The following is a 26,718-nucleotide window of genomic DNA, read 5'->3' as shown; positions in this document are numbered from 1 at the left end:
CCTTTTTATAAAACGCCCACGGATCTTTCTGTTTTGTTCCCGAGCTCTCTCACGTGTTTTTTAACGCCACCGTTTCTAACCGGGCCTAACGTCTTGGTGTCTGCCAAGCGCGCGGAGCACAGCAGACAATCAATGCTTTCGGGGCGAGACTCCACTTCATCTTCTGTCGCATATGCTTAGATATTCTTTTTTCTTATCGAAACTGGAATACTCTCGAATTTCATAACAATATGTACCTTGTAGTTTTCAATAAATTTGCCGTTTTACCATTCGCACTTGTCCTTAACTTTGCGTCATTTCAAAACTTTATTGTAAAGCGTATTCGCAAAGGCACGGCTTCGTATTTGTGTTATGTAGTTTAGACTAGTTATGCCTGGGAAGTGCTATTTTAATCCCCAATGGGTGGATAATCAAGCTTATAAAGAATGGATTTTATCGATGCCCGAAAAGAAGTTCAGAGCCAAGTGCCAATTATGCATGAAGGAGATCGATATCGCGAAAATGGAAGAATCTGCTCTGAAATCACGCATCAAAGAAAGGTAAAACAAAAAAGCAGTCTCATGCCCTGAGTTCTCTTTTTCCAAAGACATGAACATCTAATTCATCTGGTGTAAATACTCCTTCAACATCGTGTGCCCCATGTGAAACAGAAACTTTAGTGGCCGAGGTAACATTGTCTTCTTATCTGGTCAAAAGGAATGTGCTTGATGCTGAAATTCTCTGGAGTCTGAAGTGCATCACTAGTAATTATTCATGTAACTCCTGTGAAGGGATTAGTAAATTGTTCTCCAAAATGTTTGCTGATAGCTGTATAGCGAGACAATTTTTTTGTAGTGCCACAAAGTGAGCCTATTTGGGCTCCTTTGGATTGGCACTATACTTCAAAGGGATTCTTATAAATGAGCTGAAGAATGTTGATTGCTACACTGTACTCTTTGATGAGACGTTAAATCAGTCTCTACAATCTAAGCAGATGGACATTATGGTAAGGAATTGATAATAAAGTTTGCACTAAGTATCTTACCTCCCAATTTATGGGTAATGGATCTGCAGAAAATATTTTGTCCTCTTTTTACAAATGCATGGATGATGGTTAAAAGCTCTCTAAAATACTTCAATTATCCATGGATGGACCCTATGTCAATTGAAAATTCTATTAGAAGCTTCAGTGGGAATTAAGAGATAAATATTCCCACCAGATCATATTCATTGGCAGTTGTGGATTACACATAACGAATAATGCTTTTTTTTTTTAACAAACAAAAATATAACTTTATTGGGAACAAAAACACATAAATACAAAGAATATATATTCGTCGTCAAGAGGAAAATCCTGTCCAGGCGACAAAGAAAAGTAATACTATAAATTTAAAATAGAAATTAAAAAAAAGAAAGAAAAAAAAGGGGGTATTACAATCATAAATTATTTTGCTCATAATAAGACGTCATATATTGTTGAACACTGTAATAATAGAAAACAAAAAAAAATGCATGAAACTATATAAAAAAAATAACAAAGGTAACATAAGAAATTCATTTGGATTGGCACAAGACTGGTATAAAAAATCAAATGCTTCCTTTAAAGTGAAAAATAGAGATCTAAATCGTCAATGTTCATCACAAATTGAAATAAAGCACGCTTAAAAGAAGAATATATTTTGATGTTTTGCAATTGAAATGGTAATTTATTATATAATTTAGGTGCTAAGTAAAAAAAACTGTTTTCGTGAAATTTCTTTTGTAAAGAGGGGAATCTCATACATTTCAGTTGGTCTCCTTTCAGACACATTAGTTTTTAATTTGCATATTAATTTATTGTTGTGTAAATAAAGTAAAATACGAAAAAATACATTATGGCGAAATGGTAATAGGTTAATTCTTTTATATATACTGGTAGTAGTTACACTTGAATTATTTATATTTAGGGAATTAATAATCTTGAAGCATTTATTCTGAACTGAGATTAAGGGAAGTAAATTAGCTTAATATTCACGGCGATATATTATTGCACCATAATTAATTAAAGAATAAACCCAGGAGTAATAGAGTGCTTTCACAAAATTGAAATGAATTTTATTCTTAAGATGATAAAATTTAACTAAAACAAAACGCAATTTTTTAACTAAATTGTTAATATGTGTTTTCCATTTCAAATTAGAATCGATATATAGTCCTAAATATTTGATATTATTTACAGATTGTAGAATATAGCATTGACAATTTTCATTAGTACTTTTGCAGGAGAGAGAGTGAAATTTTAAATTTAAGTTAAATTCTGATTTTCTTAAACTGAAATAAATATATTTAGTTTTATTTAGATTTAAATTTAAGTCATTTATTGTAAACCATTTTGAAATTACGCGTAAATCAGATTCAATTTGAAAAATTAGTTGATTTAAATCAGTGCAAGAATACTAAATTACGGAATCATCAGCATATGTTGTTATCTTACCAAAAAGTTTGAGTTGACAAAAGTCATTGATGAATATAATAAACAATAAGGGTCCTAGAATAGATCCTTGAGGAACACCACTGTTTGAAAAAATATAATTACTAAAATTACTTCGGATTTTAACTCTATGTTCTCTGTTTGAAAGATATGAAATAAACCAATTTAACATAATTCCTCTGAAACCAGAAAATTCTAATTTTTTAATTAAAAGATTGTGATTGACATTATCGAAAGCTTTTGATATATCAAGAAATATAGCTACTGTTATCTTATTTTCAGCAATACTATTATGAATAAATTTTGAAAATTCCAAAAGAGCTTTTTCTGTACTTTTGCCTTTAATAAATCCATGTTGATTAACAGAGACAAAATTTGTATGTTTTAAATAATTGTACATTTTATCAGCTAGAGCTTTTTCAATGATTTTGGAAAAAACAGGTAATATTGAAATTGGTCCAACATTTTAAACATGGTGAAAATGGGATATGTTCCTTCTAATTTTTATTTTCAGAAAGAATTGTTGCTGCATAACATTAAGAGAAGGTTGTGTAAATTATGGATGAATAATTTCAGAAACGATGTTTAATAGAGGAGAGGAGGGGGTTATGGAATAGTCATGGAATATGGAATACCTAAGATTTAGCTCTGTCTTTCATGCAGCCTTCACATGGAAATACACAGGATTAAAGGATTTCACCATTAACACCTCATTACCATTAGTTATAGATTGTGCTGAAAATGATTTTGTGAATTAATATGTAAAACCAGTAGGGTTGTTTTTAAAAAAATATAAATTTTAGTCCATAATACATATACTCTCTTCTCTCTATATAGGCAAAGCATTTAGGTATTATATTTGAAATTAATTATTTCCACAACAAGCATTATTGCTTCTAGTAAAATAGAAGAGAATAATTTTTAAAATTGGTCTTAGATTAAGGTCCTTGAAAATTTTGTTGAGGTCCTTGAAAAGTCCTGGAAAGTCCTTGAATTTCAATCTCATCATAGAGTGGGAACCCTGTGTTTAGGACAGGCACGGGTCGGTGAGAAAACGGCAATCTTTTTCTTCGCTCTATTGTGTTAGCCGAAGAGTGTAGAGAAGCTACCATCCTTAAAATGCGCTATTCTTGTTTCCATAGCAGCAGATGGCCTCTGACTTTATGGTGGGGAGGGGGTGTTCTTACTGTAGACTAACTATAGCTTTGCTTTCTCATGACATATATACTTTGCTCAACATTTCCTGGACCCCATCCAGAATTGCAGCGACACGGCAAAATAGTTGCAGAATGTTTGTTGCAGAATTGATTGTTTTTTTTAGTAAATAAAAATTTACTTTTCTTTTCTGCAGAAACTTACACATAATTCTCATGATTCATGTATTTAGATAATCACTCTTTGACGCTCTCGATTTACTCAGATAGTATCGTGAATCGATGTAATACTTCAATTTTATTTTCAGTATTTATGTATATTGATTTTCACATGGATATTAAATATTCATTTCAAACAATATGGAAAATGTGAATCATGGCGTTTGAGTATTTACTTTAATAAGGCAACGATTTTATCAGATTTGTGGCGATTATTGCCATTGATTTCTCCAAAGTTTTTAAATCCGATATTTTTTACATAGTATTATTTATTACAACAACCTAATCTCAAAACGAAGCACACATTTGAGAATTTCGATTTATGTGATTTTGTCGTCGATCTTTTTTTCGACAATTACTACTACAGATTTCATGATTTTTTTATTTTTTTTATTGTGATGATTATTTACAAAATGCGATGAAGAAATAATTTGTGTATCCCTCCCTCCCAACAAAATGCGAGAATATCACCCATAATATTAGAATAAAAAATGGGAGCTCTCTAGTGCCAATGAAAATCATCACAATATAAATATACAATTAATGGATTATCATCATCAATGACTCGACAGCGCAGGGTGGGCCTTGGCCTTCTCAAGAAGTTTTTTCCAGGCTTGCCTTTTACCTGCTAGTTTTTTTAGTTTTTAAGACCAAAAGACCTTTTTCTAGGCCATCTGTTCATCTCAAATTTGACCTGCCTCTTTTCCGTGTGCCAACTGGTCTGGCATTGAAAATTCTTTTTGTGGTACAGTCTTCGTCCATTTTGATAACGTGGCCTGCCCATTTTATTCTTTGTCATTTAATAAAGTTAATAATGTCAGGTTCATTATATGAGTGATAACACTCGAGATTTGATCTTCTGAGCCACACACCTTTTTTTTTTTTTAAATTCCTCCAAAAATACTTCTTAAGACCTTTCTCTCAATTATATATTTATATTCTGATTATGAACGCAGAATTTTTTTTTTAAAATTTATATTCCTATTTGAAGATTCTTTTCATGAAATTTTAAATGACCGTATGAAATATTAATAGTGTGTTTATTGTTTTTGTTATTATTATTATTGTTTATTGTTATTATTATTCTTCATTGTTATTATTATTCTTTATTGTTATTATTATTCTTTATTGTTATTATTATTCTTTATTGTTATTATTATTCTGAAGTGTTATTATTATTATATTATGGGAGTGCAATTGTCGTCCTCAAAATAACTTTCAATTTTTTTTGTAAATTTTAAGGACATGCCCTTGAAATCAAAATTATAACTTTGAATTAATTTGCAACCAGAATTATCTTAAAGAAAGAAAAAAATATGGATAAATAATCTAAAGAATTATATATCTTTTCTTTAATTTAAATATAAGGAAATAGAATAGAATTATAAGAAATTTACTTTTTTATATTTAACTTTTAAACTTAACATGCCGTAGTACTTGGTTTTTATAAAAGGGAAATATTGCAAATTCATAAAATAAGTTCTTTTACCGTTATTATAATCTTTAAAGTAACTTTACTACTAATCATCCAACAGATCTTTTATTAGCACACATTACAAGTACATTTATGCCAGAAATTTTTTTAGCATGTGTTAAAAAAACTATAACATTATTATAATTAGTATTAGAACATTTTTGAATTTTTAAAAAAATGGTGTGTGGCTTAGAAGATCAAATCTAGAGCTTTATCACTCATATAATAAACCTGACATTATTAACTTTATTAAATGACAAAGAATAAAATGGGCAGACCAGAATGAACGAAGACCGTACCAGAAAAATATATTTGAATGTCAGACAACTTGGCATTCGAAAAAGAGGCAAGCCGAATTTGACATGCATAGATGATGGCCTAGAAAAAGATGTTTTGGCCTTAAAAACTGGAAAACACTAGCAGGAAAAACGTTAGCCTGGAAAAAACTTCTTGAGAAGGCCTGGGCTGTGGAGCCATTGATGACGATAAGGATGATTAGAGCATCAGTATTTAATATTTGACCATAAACATTAAATTCAACATACTTTTATATATATATTTAACCTATAAAGTACCAAACTTTATATCAATGCTTAAATGCAATTAATTTATTGACTGGTTTTCATGGGATGATTTTATTCATACTTAAAGACATCAAAACGTTACAAAACTTATTTATTTGTAAATAGATCTTTATTTCTCTCTCAGGGTGTGTAGCATTTTTAAAAATAGCTTAAAGATGCTTATTTTCGTTTTTTAGAAGCCCTTCAAGGTGTGCTTTTTTCATTGGGTGTTTTTAAAAAATTCTTAATGCTGCCTTTTCCAAAATAAGATATTTTTTTATCATGTCAGTTTTTTTTCATGAATTATGCGGAGAGTGTTTTCACAATATTCTATTCAATGTGTTTACCATTTTTTCTACCATAATAATATTAGAATATCCCATTTTTGAAAGTTCATATATACAAGTTCAAAATGTAGGGAAAACATGGAAAAAAATTACAAAATAATGAAAAAAGAGAAGAAATATTTTTAAAAAAAGTAAATAAATAAAAATCCGGAAAAAATCGATATCATCAACTCACACAATTATATCCTCAAAAAGGAGTATTTCAATAAGATCAAATTTCATAATATTTTTGAAAATTTTAACAATTTATTTCCATTAAAATATTTTAAGATACTTAGAAGCTTTAAATATAGTAAATCTCTTGATAGAACTTTATTTAATTATAATGATATTAGCAAAAATTTAGAGAGGATTAATGTATCCGATTATGAATGTCACTGTGAGGAAGAGAAATATTTTGATTTTGTTGATAAACATTACTGAAAATTGAAACATTATAGAAAACTTAGGAATTTACTGATAAAAGATGCAAAATTTAGACCCATTTACCATATATCAATTAATAAATTCAAAAGTACTTTCTGAAAAATCTCAAAAGTATTTGTTCAAAGATATCAAATAGATTCTCTTTCGGTATGCTAACAGAATGGAAATGGGGAGTTTATTATTACTTTAAAAACTCTGTTTTCTATAATAAAGAAAATTTAAATAACAGTAACAATTCAACAATTTTTTCTAAAATTGTTCAATCAATTAAGCAACTACAAAATAAATTTGTAATTACCCCCATAGACATGGCTAATAATAATTATGCAAACTTCTGTAAAAAATTCCATGTTGAACTTTTAAATGCAGAGTTAAAGAATAGTAAAAATTTTAAGCTCAGTAATTTAAATATTAATATTACCATTTCGAAAAAATGTTTGGCTTTATATAAGAGGTTAAAAATTAAAGTTAGCAATTATACAAATTCCTTTCTTAATTATCAGTCCTAAGTTTCATAAATTTCCTATAAAATCTCAACCAATCTCATGTTTGTCTAGTACTTACTTAACTGAACCTGACACCATTTTCTCTAACTACTTAAATATACTTATTAACAGTATTATTAAAGAAGTTTTTTCTTGGATTATAACTAATATTCAACTGATTTTAGAATTTATTAAACATAATAAAATTTATTTTATTGCGACTTTTGACTTCCAGGATCTTTTAATAGCATTTCCCTTTCTAAACTAAAAGATGTCTTTTTTAAATTATTAGTATGATTTTAAAAATGTCCTTAATTGTGATTTTGATTATTGGGAAATTCTTATTAATTTTTGCCTCTTTAAAAATTATCTTTACGATGGAAAAGATATGTTTCTTCAAATTGGTAGAATACCACAAGGATCTGAGTTGTTCATCTCTTTTAGCTAACTAATTTTTGTACTATTATGAAAAAAATTATACTCTTAACATTAAATTTGTTGTTAGATATAAATATCATCAATTTTCAAGATTATAGAAGTTTATTAAATAATAATTACCCCGAGGAATTAATCTTGCTTCGTATTCATGATGATTATATTTTAATTTTTTGTATTTGGGTAATATAAAAGAAGAAGATATCTGTTTTGTTGATTTATACAATAAAAAAATTATTTGAATTTTAATATAAATAAACTAATTACTTGAAATTCTAATGTTTCTAAAAACATCTATTTAAATACCATTTTTAATCAAATGAATAGAATTAATTAAATGAATAAATTTTATATAAAATCATTGAATTAATTGTATGTTATTGTGAATAAATTTATTTAAACTTCTTTGAAAATTTATATAATTTTTAGCAAGTGCAAATCCATTTCGGGCAAATATGTGGTTAAAATTATGAAAGAACCTAATTCCAAAACAACAAATTCATATTTCTTCATCTCTCTCTTTCTTTTTTTTCTTAAATAAAAGTTAATTTTCAATATCAAAATCGTATAATTAAATATCAACTTTATTGATTGCAAACTTCTTTAAATTATCCAGTATAATATTGCCTTTGCACATCCATTTTCGGGCCCATCCTTGGTAACTAACATATCAAACGTGCTTCAGTACTGCAGTAAGAACGCGCTATAAAACAATATCCCTCTTTCTACGCTTGTACCTCAATTTGCGCTTCTGTTTTCATACTTGGTAATCTGGCAATCTTATTACAAAATGCTTTAAATCATTCTTGAAAATTTTCCCTTTCAAGTAATTTGATTTCAATTCGCTTCATAGATTTTGTTTAAATTTTTTGTTATTTTTTTTCTTTACATTTTATTTTCTTTTTTTTTGCGTGATATTTATAAATTAATGTGTTCTATTCTATTTAGTTTCAAAAAATTGTTTTGAGTACTCCTCACACCATTGTATTGATATATTTTGCTTTGGCTATATTAATACAATATTAGAAAGCACTCCTTTTTGCCGATATAATCATGTGAGTTGATGAAGATATCTTTTTTTCTGGATTTTTAATATAATTTTTTTTAAATATTATTTAAACAACTTTCTTTGTTTCTTTTTTCATTATTCTGTAATTTTTTCCGTGTTTTCTTTCGCAATTTGAACTTATTTTATGAGTTCTATATATTTGCAGCTTATGTGCAGCAAATGAAATGTATTAATTTTCTTTGTTTTCTCTTTTTCCATTTTGTCCTTTCTGTATTTATTTATTGTGATATATATATATGTGTGTGTTTTTATATATATAGATATAAATATATACATATGAACTTTCAGTAGTAGGAAGAAATTTTTTTTATTAGTGCGCATATCCTAATTATATTTGTGGAACTTCCAGGCAGCGGACCTCGAGAAACTATTAAAAAATCTAAGAAAAAGACCAACTTGAATCATAGCCCCCACCCGGGCAAACATCTACATGTTTTTTCAACAAAAGAAATTTTTTTTTTTAAATAAGCAAGTTTAAAACTTATTTGGCACCTTAGAAACTGTAGTTGGTGTGACAGATCATGATACGGAAACATCCCCTTGTATATATTTAAATAACGAGTTGAAGAATATTTTTTGAGCGCTTAAAAAGTGCTTAACCGCTTCCCTGATTATCCAGAGTTAATTCTGGTATGTGTTTATTCCAAATATTTATTAACACGAGAAAACTCGAGGGTAACAGAATTCGTCAATATCTTTTGTTTTGTCACGTTTTCACTCGGCCGGAAGCAAAGCAGAAACTAATGATAATCTGCTGAGATGGGAAGTTTGCCGCTTTTTGTTTAGGAGTTTTACTGTTTGTGGAACTGTAGACTCGTTTTGTTTTGTGCAATTGTGTATACGGTGGTTGCTGAATTTACATAGAAAAAAAAGTAAAAACAAATGACGTTCGCGAGCGAAAGTGAAAGTAGTGTAGATGATTTTTCAGATTATGAAGATGTGAGCATATACAAAGACTATCATATTTAACTTTTTTCATTTGCCCGAGACTACTTGGGATAGTTAACTTATGGTAAATTAAGTATTTTTTACACGCAAAAAAATTACAATTTTAACTTAGAACTTGTTTATTATGCTATGTTTTAGTTCCTTGTATTTATTAATGAAATAAGAAAATATATTGATTTTTTGCATTTTTTTTCTTCAAAAAAATTGGCAAGGTAAGTGGTTAAGCACTTTTTAAAAACGCTATGCGCCCTGTTTTCTCTCTGAAAGAAAATTAACACATTAATTCATAAACAAAATGAAAAGCTATATTCTAAATTAATTTCAGGCATTTCTTACAACTGAAGTGTTTCCCTGTTTTTATTTGCAAGTATTTCAAAAGTGTATCATTGGAAGAATATCAACAAAAACTTTCAATGGAAAAGAAGATAAGTAACAATGAAATGAAATTCCAAAATTCTGCATTGAGTAAGTTTTGCTTCAATTCAATAATATTTGCCCTTAGTTTCTAAATGATTTGATGTCTGTGTACATTTCTGCTATTCAATTGTTTCTGTAAATGCTCCTTTTGCACATATTATATATTTATCTATGCCCATGAGGCAATTCAGAATGAAAGAAAAGAGAAAATTTAAAAGAAAAGTTAAAATTAAAAAGTTTCATTTCACTAATTTTATATTATGTAGAAATATTTGGGGGGGGAATGAAAATGTCAGGGAAGATGATATTTTAGAAAAAAAGTCAGGGAAAGTCAATTGAACCTGAAACAGTAAATGAATAACCCTCTATAATTTCAAAATACGACATGTTTTTGTGTTTGCATTGCTTTACCCTTACTTATGTATAAATATGTTTCCTAGAAATCCAAATATGATTTAATATTGCTTTCATGTTTTATGTCTCCATTCAGTAATTGTATTTTTAATAAATAAATAAAATAAAATGAAAAAATTAATTATAATTTAAAGAAAGATTAGATTGTTTTTCAGGGTCGCCACACACCTGGAAAACCTGGAATTATTAGAGAATTGTTTTATGCTAGAAAAAACTTGGAAAAATCAGGGAAATTTTGATAAAAACCTGGAAAAATCAGGAAATTTTAAAGAAAGGATAGGAATTTTTTCTTCGATTTTTTTAACTCTATTGTACTCCCATCCAAAAAAATTTGTGAATCCTTTTTTCTCGGCAGAGCCAACCAATCGCACATTTTCTGCAATGTTTTGTCAACAAATTTTTTCATTCATTCTAATTTTCTCGATTTCATTTTAACCTTTTATAACATATTTTAATTTTGAACAAAGTTTTTTTGAAGAACTAATTATATATTAATATTTAATTTCACTGTTTTGTTATTAAATATTTGATTTTTGATTCAAAATTCTAATTGTATAGTAACAAAATTCACAAGATCGAAAATTGAAAAATGTTGCTTGCATTCCAGGGATATTTCCAAAACTATTTCCCCTTTTACCCTAAAAAACTAACAAAGACTAAGGAATGTATAGGAAACATATTAAATGATGTATGAACATAAAATTAAAAAAAATTTCCATTCATATGTGTTTATTAGGAGGAAGGAAAGCGAAACTTTGTCTTTTTGTTCAGTACTGAGCAGTTGCAAGTTTCTAGTTGAAAAAAAAACAAAGCCAATTAGCTATGCTAATTAAAAAAAACGTGTGTTTAGATTGGAATTCTGTAAATATTTTAAATTCGAAGAAAAAAAAGTATAAAGTTGAAAGAATTTTATCTTTTTTTCTATTGAGTGTGCAACAAGAAATTAGACAATTTTGCATTTGTGACATTCATTTTTGTATACTGAATCTCTTAAAATAATATTTTGTTAAAAACAATATTACTATTTAAAAATTTGACTTGAGATATTGGTTTGAAGAAATTATGCTCAATGAATTTTATAAAAAGCACTGTTTAGATGAAATACTGTATAAAATGGCTTTATATTGAAATGTAAATACAGTGACTCACAAAAGTATTCATACACTTATGACTTTTAATGAAATAAGACAATCCATTAATTAAAATAAATGTTTCAGAATGAATATTTAATAATCAAAAATATATTCTACTCTTAGCTAAATTGTATGAAAATTTTAAAAACAGCACAAGAGTTTTTTTTTAAGAAATCAATCATCCAAAAGTAACAAAAACTTTAGTTCACAAAAGTCATTGTATACTTTCAAAAGATTTTTCCTCCTGCAGTAAATATTCTAATTTTTTGTTAAAATAACTTTCAGTAGAGTTTCTTTTCGCATCTACAATAGTTATTAAAAGTCTGTAAATAAATGTAATTTTTTTTTTTTTTTTTTTTTTTTTTGGTCAGGGGAAAATTTGAGTGAAATATTTTTTTTTATTAAAATTTTGCAGAAACTTTTACATTACTCAATTGTGAATTTATGAATTTTTCCACAAATTTTATAATTTCATTTCTGATATGAAGTCGTTCTTATAAGCATTTTAACTCATAATACACTGTGGAATAGGCCACAATAAACTAATTTATCAATATTCATTACTGATTTACCTAGTATGATGACAAATAATCAACTTTCAAATGTTGTCTATTGTTTTATTATGACTACAAGCCATTTTTAAATGTTAAACGAAAATATTATGGAATTAGCTAGTAAAAATTAAAAATATAATGTAGCTATCATAAGTTTCATAATAAATTGTAAATAAATGAACAATTAAATGAAAAATAATTGAATAAAAAAATTAAAGCAATGGAGGATAATTTTAATTCGAAAATCCGAAACATTTAAGTGTACGATGATTTTTGTGGGGTAAAATTTTTGTTACTTTTTGATTGATTTCTCAAAAATACAGTTTTGCTTTGTTTTTAAATATTCCATGCAGTTTTACTAAGAATAGATTATGCATCTTATTATTAAATACCCATTCAGAAATATTCATTTTAATAAATGAATAGTTCCCTATTTCAATAAAAGTTATAAGTGAGTGAAATTTTCTATAAATATAAAAATTTATTGATGTATAATAATTTGAAGTGGTTTTCTTTTGCTTATTGAAAATATATATTAAGCAATAGTTATCCAAGGGTGTTTTGGTCATTCTGCACTTGCCATTTGGAAGGTACACTTTAAGCAAAAACTACTTTAAGTAACACATTAAAAATATTTTATTCAATAAAAACAATATAATAACAGGCTAAACATACTGTTTTTTCCATGTATCTTAATTTTTTTTTAAAATTTGTATTGTTTCAAAACATTAAAAAATAAAATCTTGCCAAATTGTTCAAATAAATTTAGTCTAATTATTTTTTCACAATGATATATCAAAAAAAAAATAACGTTTTAAATAAAATACTTTATACTATCAAGACTTTTCTTGTACCCATCCTGAGGAGGAAAAGAAAAACACGCTGACCTGGAAAAATCAGCGAACTTTGAAACCTGATTTGAGTGACCACCCTGCTTTTGCACTTGCATGAAAACAATAACATAATGCAATGTCTAGCAAACGATATGTCACAATATAAAATTTCTTGCATCGCCCAGTCCTAGTCCTAATATTGTGGAGCCTTAACCTATTTGACCTTCTTGGCCATCAACTAACTGTTGCAGAAGTGCTTCACTTTATCCGTACTTATGTACAAATATGCTTCTTAGAAATCCAATTGTGATTTGATATTGCTTTCTTGTTTTATGTTTCCATTCAGCAATTGTGTTTATGATAAATAAATAAAATAAAGTTAAAAGATTTTTTTTTTTTTTTTTTAAAAATGGGTAATTTTAATGTTTACACTTGCATGAAAATTTGATGAATTTTATTACAAAATATAGAAATTTCTCTGTTATGAAAAAAAAACATTTTTTTTAAAAGTAGAAATAGTTTTTTTAATGTTATAATGTGGGGATAGTTGTTATCTACCATGTCAACCTTCATCTATGAAAAGGTATCCCACCATACAATCGAGTTAATATGTCTTATATACACTAGTGAATTGGAATTATATTTTTGTAGTGGTAGAAGCACTATGGTTACCCCCTCCAGAATTATATCTGTGATAGAATTCAATGAACAGATACCACTAGTTGGTTCATTGCTGTTTTTTTTGTGAGAAGCCAGGAGAGCTGTATTAAGATCACCATACTTTTGAGAGCTGTATTAAGTTCACGGTCGTGGTCGCTCCTGTATTGCCTATAGCAGTCGAGTGTATATGTTGTACGTTGTGTGTGATACTAGTGCATTGGAATTGTATTTTTGTAGTGGTAGAAATACTGCATAATTTGCGTACAATTATTAATATTTTATTTATTTATAGGGAAATGTAATTCTTTGATAGATTGTGAAAATAGAGGCTTGCTCAAAGCTGAACAAAAAGAAGATATGTTCTTCATGTGGAAGAAAAAGTTGAATCTATGGGCAAGAATTCAGCGAACATGGAACTACAGAATTTCTGTACAAAAATTGGCGTTAAGAGATCAATATATTTCCAGGTATTTACGAAAATAAATTTTTCGTAAATAATTATACTTATGTCTCTAATTTTTTTGAAAAATTATTAATATTCTTTAAAGAATGTTATGTTCAATCCTTTTTATTGACATTTTTACTTTTCTGTTTTATTTTGAAATAAAAAATGCAATGAAAACCTTTTTTTTTTCTTCTTTTTTTTATCTCACTATTTCTATGGTCAACAATCCAATTTACTTTTATAATACTGTGGAATCCTGATTTTTACTTTTTCTGTTGGACTAGCATTAAACAACACACGAAGTGGAAAAACTTATAAATCAGCGTTTAAAAAAATCCAGCATATTTTGTGACCATTTAAGAAAAACTTGTAATTTTACTTGTTTTTTTTTGTGGGTGTTATTAGATATAATGTCAATACTTATTGTTGTTTGAAATTTTTTTTTTTGTTTAGTTAGTTATTTTATCATGATCATGTAAATCCTTTGAAAATTATTTTGCATTTTGTTAATGTATATAGTGCATAAAAATATTGTTTTTTAGTGCTTAAAAGGTGCTTATTTTTGTTAAAAAAAATTGGCTACACACCCTGTTATGATTCTAACAGAGTAAAAACGTATATTTTTAGTCATAGCTTAATAAGCAACATGTTTTCATCATGGGTTTAAAAATAATAAATGAATACCAAAAATATAAAAAAAAACTGGAATAGTCAGGGAAAGTTGTATTTTTTGTGTTACGAAACTCTGTAAAGTTCTTACCTTATACCTGGAAAATAACCAACCAGTTTTAGAATTGTCAGTAAAAGTAATCGGTTATTGAGATTTGATTTAAATCATCTTAATACCTATTACAGTTATTTGTGATAGAAATTCTACTTGGTGAAACTTTTCCCTTCTCATTCAATGATAGTTTTCTGCTCACAAAATCTAATGTCCTTACAAATCATTACAAATAAGATAATCTAAGTTTTTCGATGAAATTTTTTTTTTTATATTGATAAAATATGGTCTGATTTATGTGGAAATTTTCCTGGTATATCAGAAAAGGCCAGGGATTTTTTTTCTGAAATTACGTGGGAACCCTGGAAGTTTGCCCCAAAATTTAAATCTTAGAATTATATCTAAAATGAGATAATGAATAAATAAATGAACTCCTAGATCAAGTATTGGGTGAAATTTGCCTTCTTGGAGGACTTTTTGATGGAACTCACCCGCATTTGCGTTACATGGAGAGGAAAACTACGGAGTCAGACGCAAGGGGGCTCTAACCCATGATCCGTCTACCACTGAGGATATTTCACGTCAGCACTGTGGTCGGTGCGATCCGGATGCGAAATGCAAATGCGTATCGACCAGTCATTGCTTGGATTCGAGCCCGGTTTACCTCATTGGAAAGCTAATGCTCTATTCCCTGATAAAACAAGTATTTTGTCTGAGCAAATTGCATCAGTCTTTCCTTTTTCATTGTGTATGAGTTTATTTAAGTAATTATTTCCTGCCAACATTATATATTTCTTAATGTAAAAAAAGAAATTTAATTTATTTAACCATTTAATTATTAGCAGCTTAGGGTTCCCACAGGTCAGGGAGAACCTAGAATTGTTGAGGGAATTTTATTATTAGAGAGAAGCCAGGGAAAGTTGCAATTTTTTTACAAAAACCTGGAATATTTCTATATCATACCTGGAAAATAACCAGTCTTAAAATTGTCAGTAATAGTAATCAGTTATTGAGATTCGAGTTAAATAATTCTTACATCTATTACAATTATTTGTTGTAAAAATTTCACATATTAGTCAAATGTTCCCTTCCTCATTTAAAAAAAATAAAAAAAAAAATTTACACTAAAAGTCTTATATTTCACATTACAAATAAAAGAATTAAAGTTTTCTCATGAAAATAGGGTCTCAATTTTCATTGAAATTTACCTGCTATACCTGAAAAGTCAGGATTTTTTTTTGAAATTGAGTGGAAATCCTGAAAGGAGGTAAAATTGTTCTTTGAACAAAGAAGTTAATTTACATAGTAACATAATTCTATCATCTAATTGCTCTTATTGATGATTATTTTTTGTCAAAAGGTTGACATTGCTTCTGCAAGCAAGAAATGGAGAGTTTTATCTATTAAATACTTCATCTCTTTGCACAGATTGGTTTAAGTTTAATCTAAACAACAGCGAAGGTAACTGTTATTTCTTCGAAGGCTTAAACGTTTTGCATAGATTGGAGCAAAATAGGTAAGCAAACCTGATTTATTTTGAGCTCAATTTTGATAAATATTTTTATTTTAATAGTTTTACAGCAAACATACTTTGGTAGCTGTTTTGTAAAAAAAGTTACCCCTTTCTATAGACGATCGTAACTCTCGAATACAACGCCTGGGGAGAATATCGGTTCCATGCCCCTTCCTTCTCCTCCTCTTTTCAGTGGTACAGGAATGTACTACAATATTTTTTATTTTCTTAATACAGTACAGAACCCGTTATCTGGAAATCAGAAAACCGGAAAACCAAAAAACCGGAACGAAATTCGATACATTTTCCCTCCATTTTTAAAAAAAATTTTTTTTCCCTCATGAGATTTTAGGATTTTTCTTTCTTTTTTGGAAGATGTTCACCTTACCATTGGTTTGGAAATAATCATTAGTGTATTACTTCATCGTTTTTTCTTCTTTTTAAGATTATTTCCAAATATTTTTTTTTTTTTTAGTTGGGTATAACAATAAAAAAAAGGCTTTTTGTAGCGATTCAGAAAACCGGAAAAATCAGTTATCCGGAATAGCGATGGTCCCGATCATTCCGGATAATCAGTTCCGTACTGTATTTTTCGTATTTAATTGTCAAAAATATTTTATTAAATTTCCATGCTACTTTTTTTACAACTATGTTCAATGAAGTTTTCAGTTCCGTATAGCTTCCTAACTTAAAAGATTTTAGTCTATATGAAAATCAAGACAGAAACTACTGCTCTTCCTTCTCCTATGACTCTCCACACGCTAATGATGATAGCATGTGAAGTGTTGCCATAGGTAGAGAGTTCTGCTCTACGCCACCTGCAGCCCATTTCAATCACCAATTCCAAATGAGTTTTTGGTGGATTGGTAAAAAGTTAAGTTCAGTTCCGTTTCCCATCATGAGAATTCTATAGAATAACATATATGTACAAAAATATATTTTGGTCTTGAATAAATTTACATTTTCTTGTTTAAACATTATTTAAGTTATATTTATCTTTTTTTGCCAAAATATTGAACGTCATTCAATTAATATTTCAATTAATAAATGTAAAATCTGTTACCCTTATCTGGAAAAAAGGTAGATGTGGCACCCCTAACTCTCATTTTTTATTTTATCCATCGTTCAACAGCCGACCTAATTTTGGGTTTACGACTACTAATGTTCAACTCCGTAGTCTTGTCATTTTGAACCAATCCAAAAGACAAGGAAATTCCTGGATCAGTACCCCCAAAGGTATTGATTTGTTATGGGAACATGGAGGACTTCGTGACCCGACAGATTTAACGTGCATCAATCCCCACTTACTACACGGGGAGTCTTCGGTTGGCAGGGATCGAACCCACGATTTTTACTGGATAAATTTAACATTTTCAGCTTTTTTTCTAGAATTACTTGAGAGGCCACACGTTGATTTTGTAGTTTACTTGAAAAAATGCTTAAATTGACTGTTTTATATGTGCTTTTTTTAATGATCCTTTTTTGTATTACTGTATAATTGTTTCATCATTTCTATATTTTTTCCAGGTATCCTAAATTATTTCAGTATCTTAAAAATTTGTTGAAGGAAAACAAAGTAAGTTGCTTGCATATGCCATAGCTATAGCGCTTCCATTTTTATGTCTCCCTTTTTGAGTCAACTATGAGTAAAAAATTATGATTAAAAAAATTTTAATTTTGAATGATTTTTAAATATTATTTTAAGAGTGAAAAGCAAATGCATTAGTTATAAAGGCATTAATACATTATCAGGGGTCCAGGGCATATTTACTAGCGTTTAACCTTCACAAGTTAAACTTTATAAAAACTGTAGTTTCACAAAACACTTTTAAAAAAGCAAGTTCTAATATGCTCCACCTCTTAGAATTTTGTTTTTGTATCCCCATAAAAAAAACTATAAATTCCAGAGTTTTATAAAATCAAACAACGAGGTTCTCTCTAGCACCGTTAAATACAAGTCGAAATTTAAATATGGAGGTTGTTTTTTTAAATTTGGATGCAATTTTAAGCTCTAAATTTTACCATAGCAAAATTATTTTTTAATATATGGGGAAATTTACCAGTCATGACTGATTTCTATGTGTAGTGACAATTTTTAAAAATAATTTCTTATTTTACCATATTTTTGTATTGATTTTTTAATGTAACTTTTAATTTTCACAAATTATGTCGTAAGTCTCCTTTTGAAATAGGTACCTCTCAAAAAAACCTATCACATTTGTAAAATCACAACCTATCACAATTTGTCGTAAAAACCTATCACAAACCACTATTTACCGAATTTTATGAAGTGGAAACAATGAATAGCGACACAAAAGTTGATGATAATGAATTTTATATAAGAATTTCATAGCTGCCAACTCTACTGGATTTTCCAGACTACTGAATTTTTCCAGTTTCTGGTTTAATTAAAATTCTCCTAGCTCTTGTAAATTCCCTAAAATTTAGTAAGTTTCCTAAAAAAAAATCCCTATTGAAATAGAATTTTTGTGCAAATTATTGTTTGAATGTTTAAATAAGTATTACTGATGCATAATGAAGCGAACCTCATTTATAGAAATCAGTTCAAAAACTTTTATTGTTCTAAAATGTTCAGTTTATTTTTATTCAGAGCTCTTTTTTTAAATTAATAAAAGAAAAATCTTTTAACTATCTTTGATGAATTGTATTCATTTGTTCATTGATTATTGCATTCATTCTAAGTATGTTGAATGTCCATCATTATTGGAAAGTACTGCTGTTTTTCTATTCTGATGACTATGAAAATTCCTAAAATTCCCTATATGCAAAATATTTGGTACATTATGCAAAAATTTTCGTGAAATTTATATTACATGGTGCGTAGCACTTTTAAAAACTGCTCAAAGTTGCTTATTTTCGACTTTCGTTTTTTAAAAGCCCTTAAAAGTATTTTTTTCTCTCTTTTTTTTAGTGTTTTGAAAAAGTGCTTGATTTTCCCTTTTCGAAAATGATATTTTTTTTCTTTACCATGTCGATTTTCGGCACCTATTATGCAAAAGCGTGCTTTTCACAATATTCAATTCAAAGTATTCACAATTCATTCAACCACAATGCATATCGGCCGACCGTCAGTCCATAGCGTATGAAAGCATCAATCCTTTAACATGTTTGATGAAATACTTGCGAGTCCTCGTGTGCATCTACTAAGCTGAGTTTGGTGAGATTATTGCGCTCTCAACTGCAACTCTGTTGCATTTTGCAAGATATTCTCAATTTCAAGCTTCATTTTCTGGCCTCTGAAATCAAACCAAAAAACCTCTCAATCATTTTTTAATGGCTAATATAATCAAGAAAAGAGTTCTTTGTTATAAACTGGTTATTCTATCATGATCATTTAATGTCTTAAAGAATTATTTTGCATTTTGTTAATGTATATGAGGCTTAAAAATATTCTTTCAGTACTTAAAAGGTGCTTATTTTTTGTTGAAAGATTTCGCCCTGATTTGATAATTTGTTTTCTTATATTTGCTGTTTGAATGTTTGTTTTTTTTAATTTTATTGAACTTATGTTTAGGTAACTAAGATTGAGCAAGATTTTGTTTACCAATTAGGCGTTGATGGAATGACAAAAAAACCTTCTAAAATAACTGAAGTTGACTTTCATCCCTTCATCTCTATTCATTTCCAGTCTCTTTTATCAGTGATTAAAGTGAGTAATTATAAACTACACTTTTGCTTTGACTATCTTAACGTAATATCAAATTTTCAAAGTACGATCAAGAATTAAAAAGTTTTATTTCACTAATTTTATATGTATTTTTTTTTTTTTTTTTTTTTGGTATGTTTGACTGCACAGGAAATGTCGGGGGGAGGGGTTGTGGAAATGTCAGGAAAAATGATATTTGAGAAAAAAGTGTGGGAAAAACAATTCTATCTCAAAACCTGAAACTGTCAATGAATTAACCCTCTATAATTTCAAAATTTGAGGTATTTCACGCTTTTTTTTGTAGTTACATTAAATAATTAAAAATCAGGGTTGCCACTCCACAAGGAGAATAGGGAAAACCTGGAAAATACAGGGAATTTAAAAATCACCTAAAATAACAGGTAAAATGTAAGGAATTTTGGAATTTTCTTTATGAATTAGGAAAATGAAAGTAATTTTTATTTTTTCCATTTATTATTGGTTTTCAAATAATGTAAAAAAATCGTATTTTATCATCTTTTGCCATTTTTTCCATCTTTTCTGATAAGAGAAGACTCACTGCTGACCACCCCCAAGAGCTTCTATTCTTAGAATTGTCTTAGAATTTATCTCTTAAGAAGTCACAGATGTAACAGTCATGAGTGATTTCATATTCCTTCATGTTAAAAGCTGATCATGAGTCACAAATGACCACAAGCATCACATTAACACCTGAAGGAGAATTTTCTTCCCTAGAGAGTGGGTGGAGCACCATTAACAAACGAAAATCATTTTCGTGCTTTGGACTCGATGCATACTTTGTTGACTTGACAGTAAAAAAAATGAATAAACAAGAATATCAGATTATTTTCAATAAAAACGGTTTTCAGGTATGTTCACGATCTTATTTTCTGAATTTATTTCAATTGTTTTTAATATTTAACTATAATTACCACTCTGCATATTAATTTTTTGCATAATATTTAATACATATATAACATTAAAATTTTTAAAAAAATCTTGTGTTTCCAAAGTATGTTGGCCCTTCCTATCTCTCTACAATAATATATTTATTTAGTCCCCAAAATATTGTTGTAACGAGGTTTCACTGTATATTGAACTGAATACATATTTTGCTTCTTATTTTTGTCTTTTCAAAAATGGTGAAGACTCAAAGTATGTACGGATGTTTAAGGATGATACTAAACTATTTCATTTACTATAGCATTATTTAAGTATATTCAGCTATTCCATTTTTACTGTAAGTTTTTCCAGCAATTAAAAATAGTACAGCTAGACCTATATACCTCTCACATTTGCACGGTGATTGTGTGTTTCTTCTTAATATAGTGTGTATAACATGTGCAGGGAAAACACGGGGAATTTTTTTTCTCCAGATTTAAGTGGCAACCCTGGTATTGATTATCAGAAGTAATATTCATCATCTAACTGTAAAAGTTTAGTTATTATTCTAATGAAGTAAAAAAGCATATTTTGAGTCATAGCTTAATAAGCAACCTGTTTTCATTATGGGTTTTTAATATTCAGGAATATTCAGGAAATTTAAAAATTACCTGAAATAACAGGGGAAATGTAAGTAATTGTGAATTTTTTTTTTATGAACTGGGAAAATAAAAGGAATTTTTATTTCTTATTTTCTTTTAAACAATGTTGCACAACAATGTTCTTTTAAACAATGTAACTCTCAAAGTGCAATCTATGGAATTTTTAGAGATAGTTCAATTATATTATATTATTTCATGTGCTGTATTATATTGTATTGTGTATAATATAGTGTGTAATATACAGGGAAAATACGGGGAATTTTTTTCCAAATTTGACTGCTTATATTGATAACAAGATTACATCTTTTTGTTAAAATTTAAAATTATTTTTTTTTAATTTTTCCAGATTTTTATTCTTTTTCAAAATTTGTATTCTTTGATTAGTATTTTTTTATTTTATTTACTGTGTTCTTTTTTTTTTTGTGTAACTTTCTTTATGTACTTGCAGCTTATGTGTAAATATAAAACATAATTATTCTATGTAATTTATTTTTTCTTTTATTCTTAATTGTTTACTATTGTTGTTATTATTATATATATGTATATAAAACAGAAAAATGAAACTCTAACAGGTTTGCTGCAGGTGACTAAAATGCGACTATATGAAACTATTTTCGACCTGATTCGACTATAACAACTGTTTTTGGCTGAAAAAGCAACTATTTTCAGGAAAAGAAGACTATTGGGAGAATTTTCTGTACATCTAGTGATGTTTTTTTTTTAGCATGGATTGGGTTGACAACATGCAGCCTTGACACTGAATTTTTTTTTTCTTAAGAAATATGAAATATCTGAATTGCAAATTCTATCTGATTGATATATCTGATTGCACAGATTCCATCTTAAGTCTATTTTGTCTCTCGATCGCCTTTTCAACGTTTATAGCCACTAAATTCTTCATCATTTTAAAAAACCATGCATAAATTTCGAATATGAGTAATCACTTTTCACAATATACAGTAGAGTCCCGGTAGTCCGAGGCCCGGTTATCCGAGTTTCAGCTTTAACCGAGCTATTAAATATTTTAAGGTTTTTTTTGTTCTATTTTATTTTTAAAAATACCGCCAAAAAATAAATCTGAATTTTATCTTCCAAACACTGGGGAAAACAAAATCTAACAACTTGATCCCATGAAATGATCGTTAATATCGTCAATAAGAAAAATGAACCTAGGGAAGATGATGAAAATCAACATATAAAAATCTCTCACGCAGATGAACTTAAAGCTGTCGAAAATGCTACTGATTACATAGAACAACAAAAAGAGGCGACACCAGCCTTCCTGTTATCCCTAAAAAATAGCGAAACATTGCTGCAGAAAAGCACCAAAGTTATGTCAAACAAAAAACGATTAAGGACTTTTTTTAAGTAAAAACTCTTTAATTCTCGCAAAGTATACTTTTTAAATTTTTTCAAGTAAGCTTTTTAATAATAATAGGAATTGTATGTGGTGTACTCGTATAAATTTTATATTTCTTAAATATATTTCATTTATACCAACTCTTTTCCTTTCTTTTTTTATACTCTTCGTTTTAACCAAATTTTTCAGTTATCCGAGTTAGTCGTGGTCCACATTAACTCGGATAATCGGGACTCTACTGTATATATATATATATATGTAACATAAAAAGCTTCAATTAATCTTTTTATGTTTCTTTTATAAAACTTCATCCTAATTAATTATTCTAATCGAAATACTTTCTCACACTTTTAAAAGCCACATCCTGTTCTTAAATCTATTTTTGGCTCAAGTATGCATTTAATTAAAAGCAGGACATTTTCCCCTTTGCTCTGTGTGGGGAACATTCGATCTATTTCATAAACCAATAGCAACTACTAAGATTTCCCTCTTTCCCTAAATCAAGACATTTTACGGATTTTACTTTGCAAGATTTTCCCTAACATATAACCAAGGAGCGCAACTTTTCGTGTGCACTTTTTACACTTTTCTCATGACTGCACTGTCTAATAATTAATAAATAAATTTTGTACCCTCTTTGCCGACCTATGACCTGTTTTAATCCTTCCACTCGGCAACGACGTTATATATATATATATTCATATACATACATATGCACGGGCACACACATATTTGCTTAATCAATTATTGATAAAAGAGAAAAAAATTTTAGAAAAAGTGTGTGTTTTTTAATGAAAAATTATTTTAATTAGTGAATTCTAATGATTAAAAGTATTTATTTTTCTGCAAATATACTAATTGTTTTGATATGAAAATGTAATGCTAGAACACTAACGTTTATATAAAAATTATTATATTTGCCACCCACTTGACTAAATGGATCATGGTATATGACAATTAAGTATTTAATAGTATTTTAGTCATATTTTTGATGAATTTTTGTTCATAATTAGACAACTATTTTCATGCTTAAGGCTACTAAAAGCACTATTTTGTTCATTTTTTTTTAGTGGCAACCTTGTATTAGAGATAGAAAACTTCTTACAAGAAATTTTAACATATTCTTGGTATTTAAAATCAAATAGGAAGAAGGATTAATTGGATTCAATTCTTTTCTTAAAATATTATTTACTGTTTTAACTGATGATTGTGTTATTATTTTTGAATGTTTTTTTTTTTTATATTAAAGTTTCAAATTAAATTCTGCAACTCAGAAATTAGCGTAACCATATATCCAGGGGTCTGTCCAGACATTTTGTGAAAGGTCCTGTTTTTGTAAAATTGTGAAAAAAACTATTCATAATTTGTGAACATAAAATAAGCATTAAGTCACATTCTTTCAACCAGTGTCCTGCTTTTGTGAATTTGTGCAAATGGGATCGTGTTATTGCAAAAATTACTAAAAACCTTTTCAGGAAGTTTTTAAATTGTAAATTGATACAAGATTCTGCTCAACAATTGCTGCTACTAAATTACAGATAGCAACATACAAATATTTGGTATTTAGCCTATACTGCTCAACACAGAATATTCATTTAGGACAAATAATGGAAACAAAATCACTCATATTTTTAATCATTTCAATTGACATATTTTAAATATTACAACTTAGTTATGTATCAGTTTTAATGTGTTACGCATTAAGTAAATTTAAACAATTCTTAAGTTTATAATATTTTAATTTAAGAAATTTGCCAGAAATTAATTTTTATTTACATAATGTTCTATTAATTAATTTTATGAATAAATATAAATTGATTAATTATTTATTTACAAAAAAAATTATCATATATCAATAAGAATGTGCACGCGATGTTTGTAATATAGATAAATATGGAAATATTTCCTTGGAATACTACATTTGGAAATTAAACTTAGGGAAACTTGGAAAACTTAGTTCGTTTCGAACTGTATTTCTGCCCCCCCCCTACCCGGGAAGGATTTATTCAATTAGCAAAACAATAATGAAGATGAACAAATTTGTGAAGGGTCCGATTAAAAGATAAATTATTTTGTGAACGGTCCTTTTTCATGAAAAGATATTTTGTGAAAGGTCCGTTAACGGACCCAAATTTCTTCTATACAGACCCCTGATATCGATTCGCTTATTACTTGTGAGTGGAGCATCAGAAATTATTCCTCTCCTGATCCCTGCATTTAATACCAAATTTTCATTTAATAATTCAAATTGAAACAAAGGGGAATTTTAATTAAATTAAAGTTGTTTTTTTTTTTTTTTTTTTTTTTTGCATTTTGTGTTTATTTTTATTTTTAATGTCTTAATAAAGTTTGCCTCAAGTTTTTCAAAATTATTAAATCCAAAAGGGATTCCTATAATTATAAACTGTGTAATTACAGTATATGCTGAATGAATAGTTTACTCTGCATTCAGCACTATTCTAGCAGCAAAATAACTGGGGCTTTCATTGGATCCATATTCACGAATATTGGCTCGATAAGGTTTGAAAGGGCCGTTATTTTTTTACATTGGCTCTACGTAGAATTGTTCGATTCACCCAATAGTTTACAGCCCCTTCACCACCACAGAGGTGATAGTGCTCCGGAAAAAATCCGGATTTCTCGCAAACTGCGATTCGGAAGTGTCCGGAAATCTGAGGTCCAGAAGTTTTGAGAAACCGTCGATCACGTTTATGTATGAAAATTCTTGTATATTTTATTTACAAATATCAGAACTAGAATTGATTCTTGGCATCTCTTTCATTTGTAAATATTTTTTCAGGTAGAATAATAAATATGATTAGAGATAAAAGTAAACATATACATAATTATTCATTTAAATTATACATATAATTTATTTAGAATTTCATGTTTTGATCATATCAATGATTTAAATTTATAAAGGCATTATTTTTTTGAAATGCGTCATTACTGATTTTACTCAATAAATTTTCTGAATTTTTGAGTTTGGCCCACAATCACCCCTGCATCTAATTCCGGCATTATATAGAATTGTTAGATTCACCCGATATTCATTATTCGCCCCAGTACAGGCCATATGTAGGTCGATATATTGGCCCTATAAAGGAATATTAAAGAAATCTAGACATCCCAATATTTGTCCCTCTGTGCAGGTTCATAAAGGACCCATTTTGAGCCCCAACTGGGGTCAAGGCAGTGTTCGTGTTTGTTTTTTTTTTTTTTTTTTTTAAATCAAATTTTTTTGTTTTTATTCTAATACACTGTGAGAACTTTGATTTATGATTAAAAAAACTTTATATACGTTTAAACAAAATAAAATTAATATTCAAACTATATTATAACAATATTTTAGAAGCTCTAACTACCTAAAACAATTTTTCATTATAATACATGGCTTTGAATGTATAGCAACCATTGATGAAATAGAGAATTTAAACCCAATTTTGGCATGTTAGGATAATTTCTTTTTTATATAACCTCAATCTTCAGAAATATACATTTTCCACCAATTAAATATAATATAGATTTTAATTCCATGCTTTTTCAGTCAAAAGGTAGAATTTTAATTAACATTTTTTTGTGAAAAAAATTCATGTTTATTTACTACTGATTACAGCTATGCAAATCTATCTGTACTTTCAATCTCAAGAATCAAAAGATTTTTAAAAATGTAACTTCAAATGTGTTGGAATTGAACACACACCAAGAAAGAAAGTAATTTCATTAACTTAAAGTAATTAATGCAGCAATTTATTTAAAATAAATTTAAAGCACTGTTTTTTAACTTTTTAAATCAATATATGTATATAGCAAACCCTTGGTCAAGGTAAAATTGTTGCTAGGTCTGAATATTGAATACAGCACTGTAACTCATACCTTGTCATTGAA

General features: G+C 28.2%; 1 protein-coding gene across 1 annotated transcript in view; it reads left to right on the top strand.

Moving 5' to 3' along the window:
- The window catches only part of LOC107450838 (uncharacterized), a 56,972-nt gene that overhangs the window by 15,711 nt on the left and 14,543 nt on the right, over positions 1 to 26,718 (top strand). The window contains exons 7-11 of the mRNA XM_043048299.3: positions 9,895 to 10,034; positions 13,873 to 14,047; positions 16,107 to 16,262; positions 17,787 to 17,835; positions 19,795 to 19,929. Of these exons, the coding sequence (XP_042904233.2) occupies positions 9,895 to 10,034; positions 13,873 to 14,047; positions 16,107 to 16,262; positions 17,787 to 17,835; positions 19,795 to 19,929 (655 nt within the window). The remainder of the gene's footprint in view (positions 1 to 9,894; positions 10,035 to 13,872; positions 14,048 to 16,106; positions 16,263 to 17,786; positions 17,836 to 19,794; positions 19,930 to 26,718) is intronic.

Source organism: Parasteatoda tepidariorum, chromosome 10, assembly GCF_982258835.1.
Source record: "Parasteatoda tepidariorum strain Cologne lab strain chromosome 10, Ptep-v5.0, whole genome shotgun sequence".
In the NCBI taxonomy this organism is placed as follows: Eukaryota; Metazoa; Arthropoda; class Arachnida; order Araneae; family Theridiidae; genus Parasteatoda; species Parasteatoda tepidariorum.
This window is presented reverse-complemented; position numbering and strand designations above follow the sequence as displayed.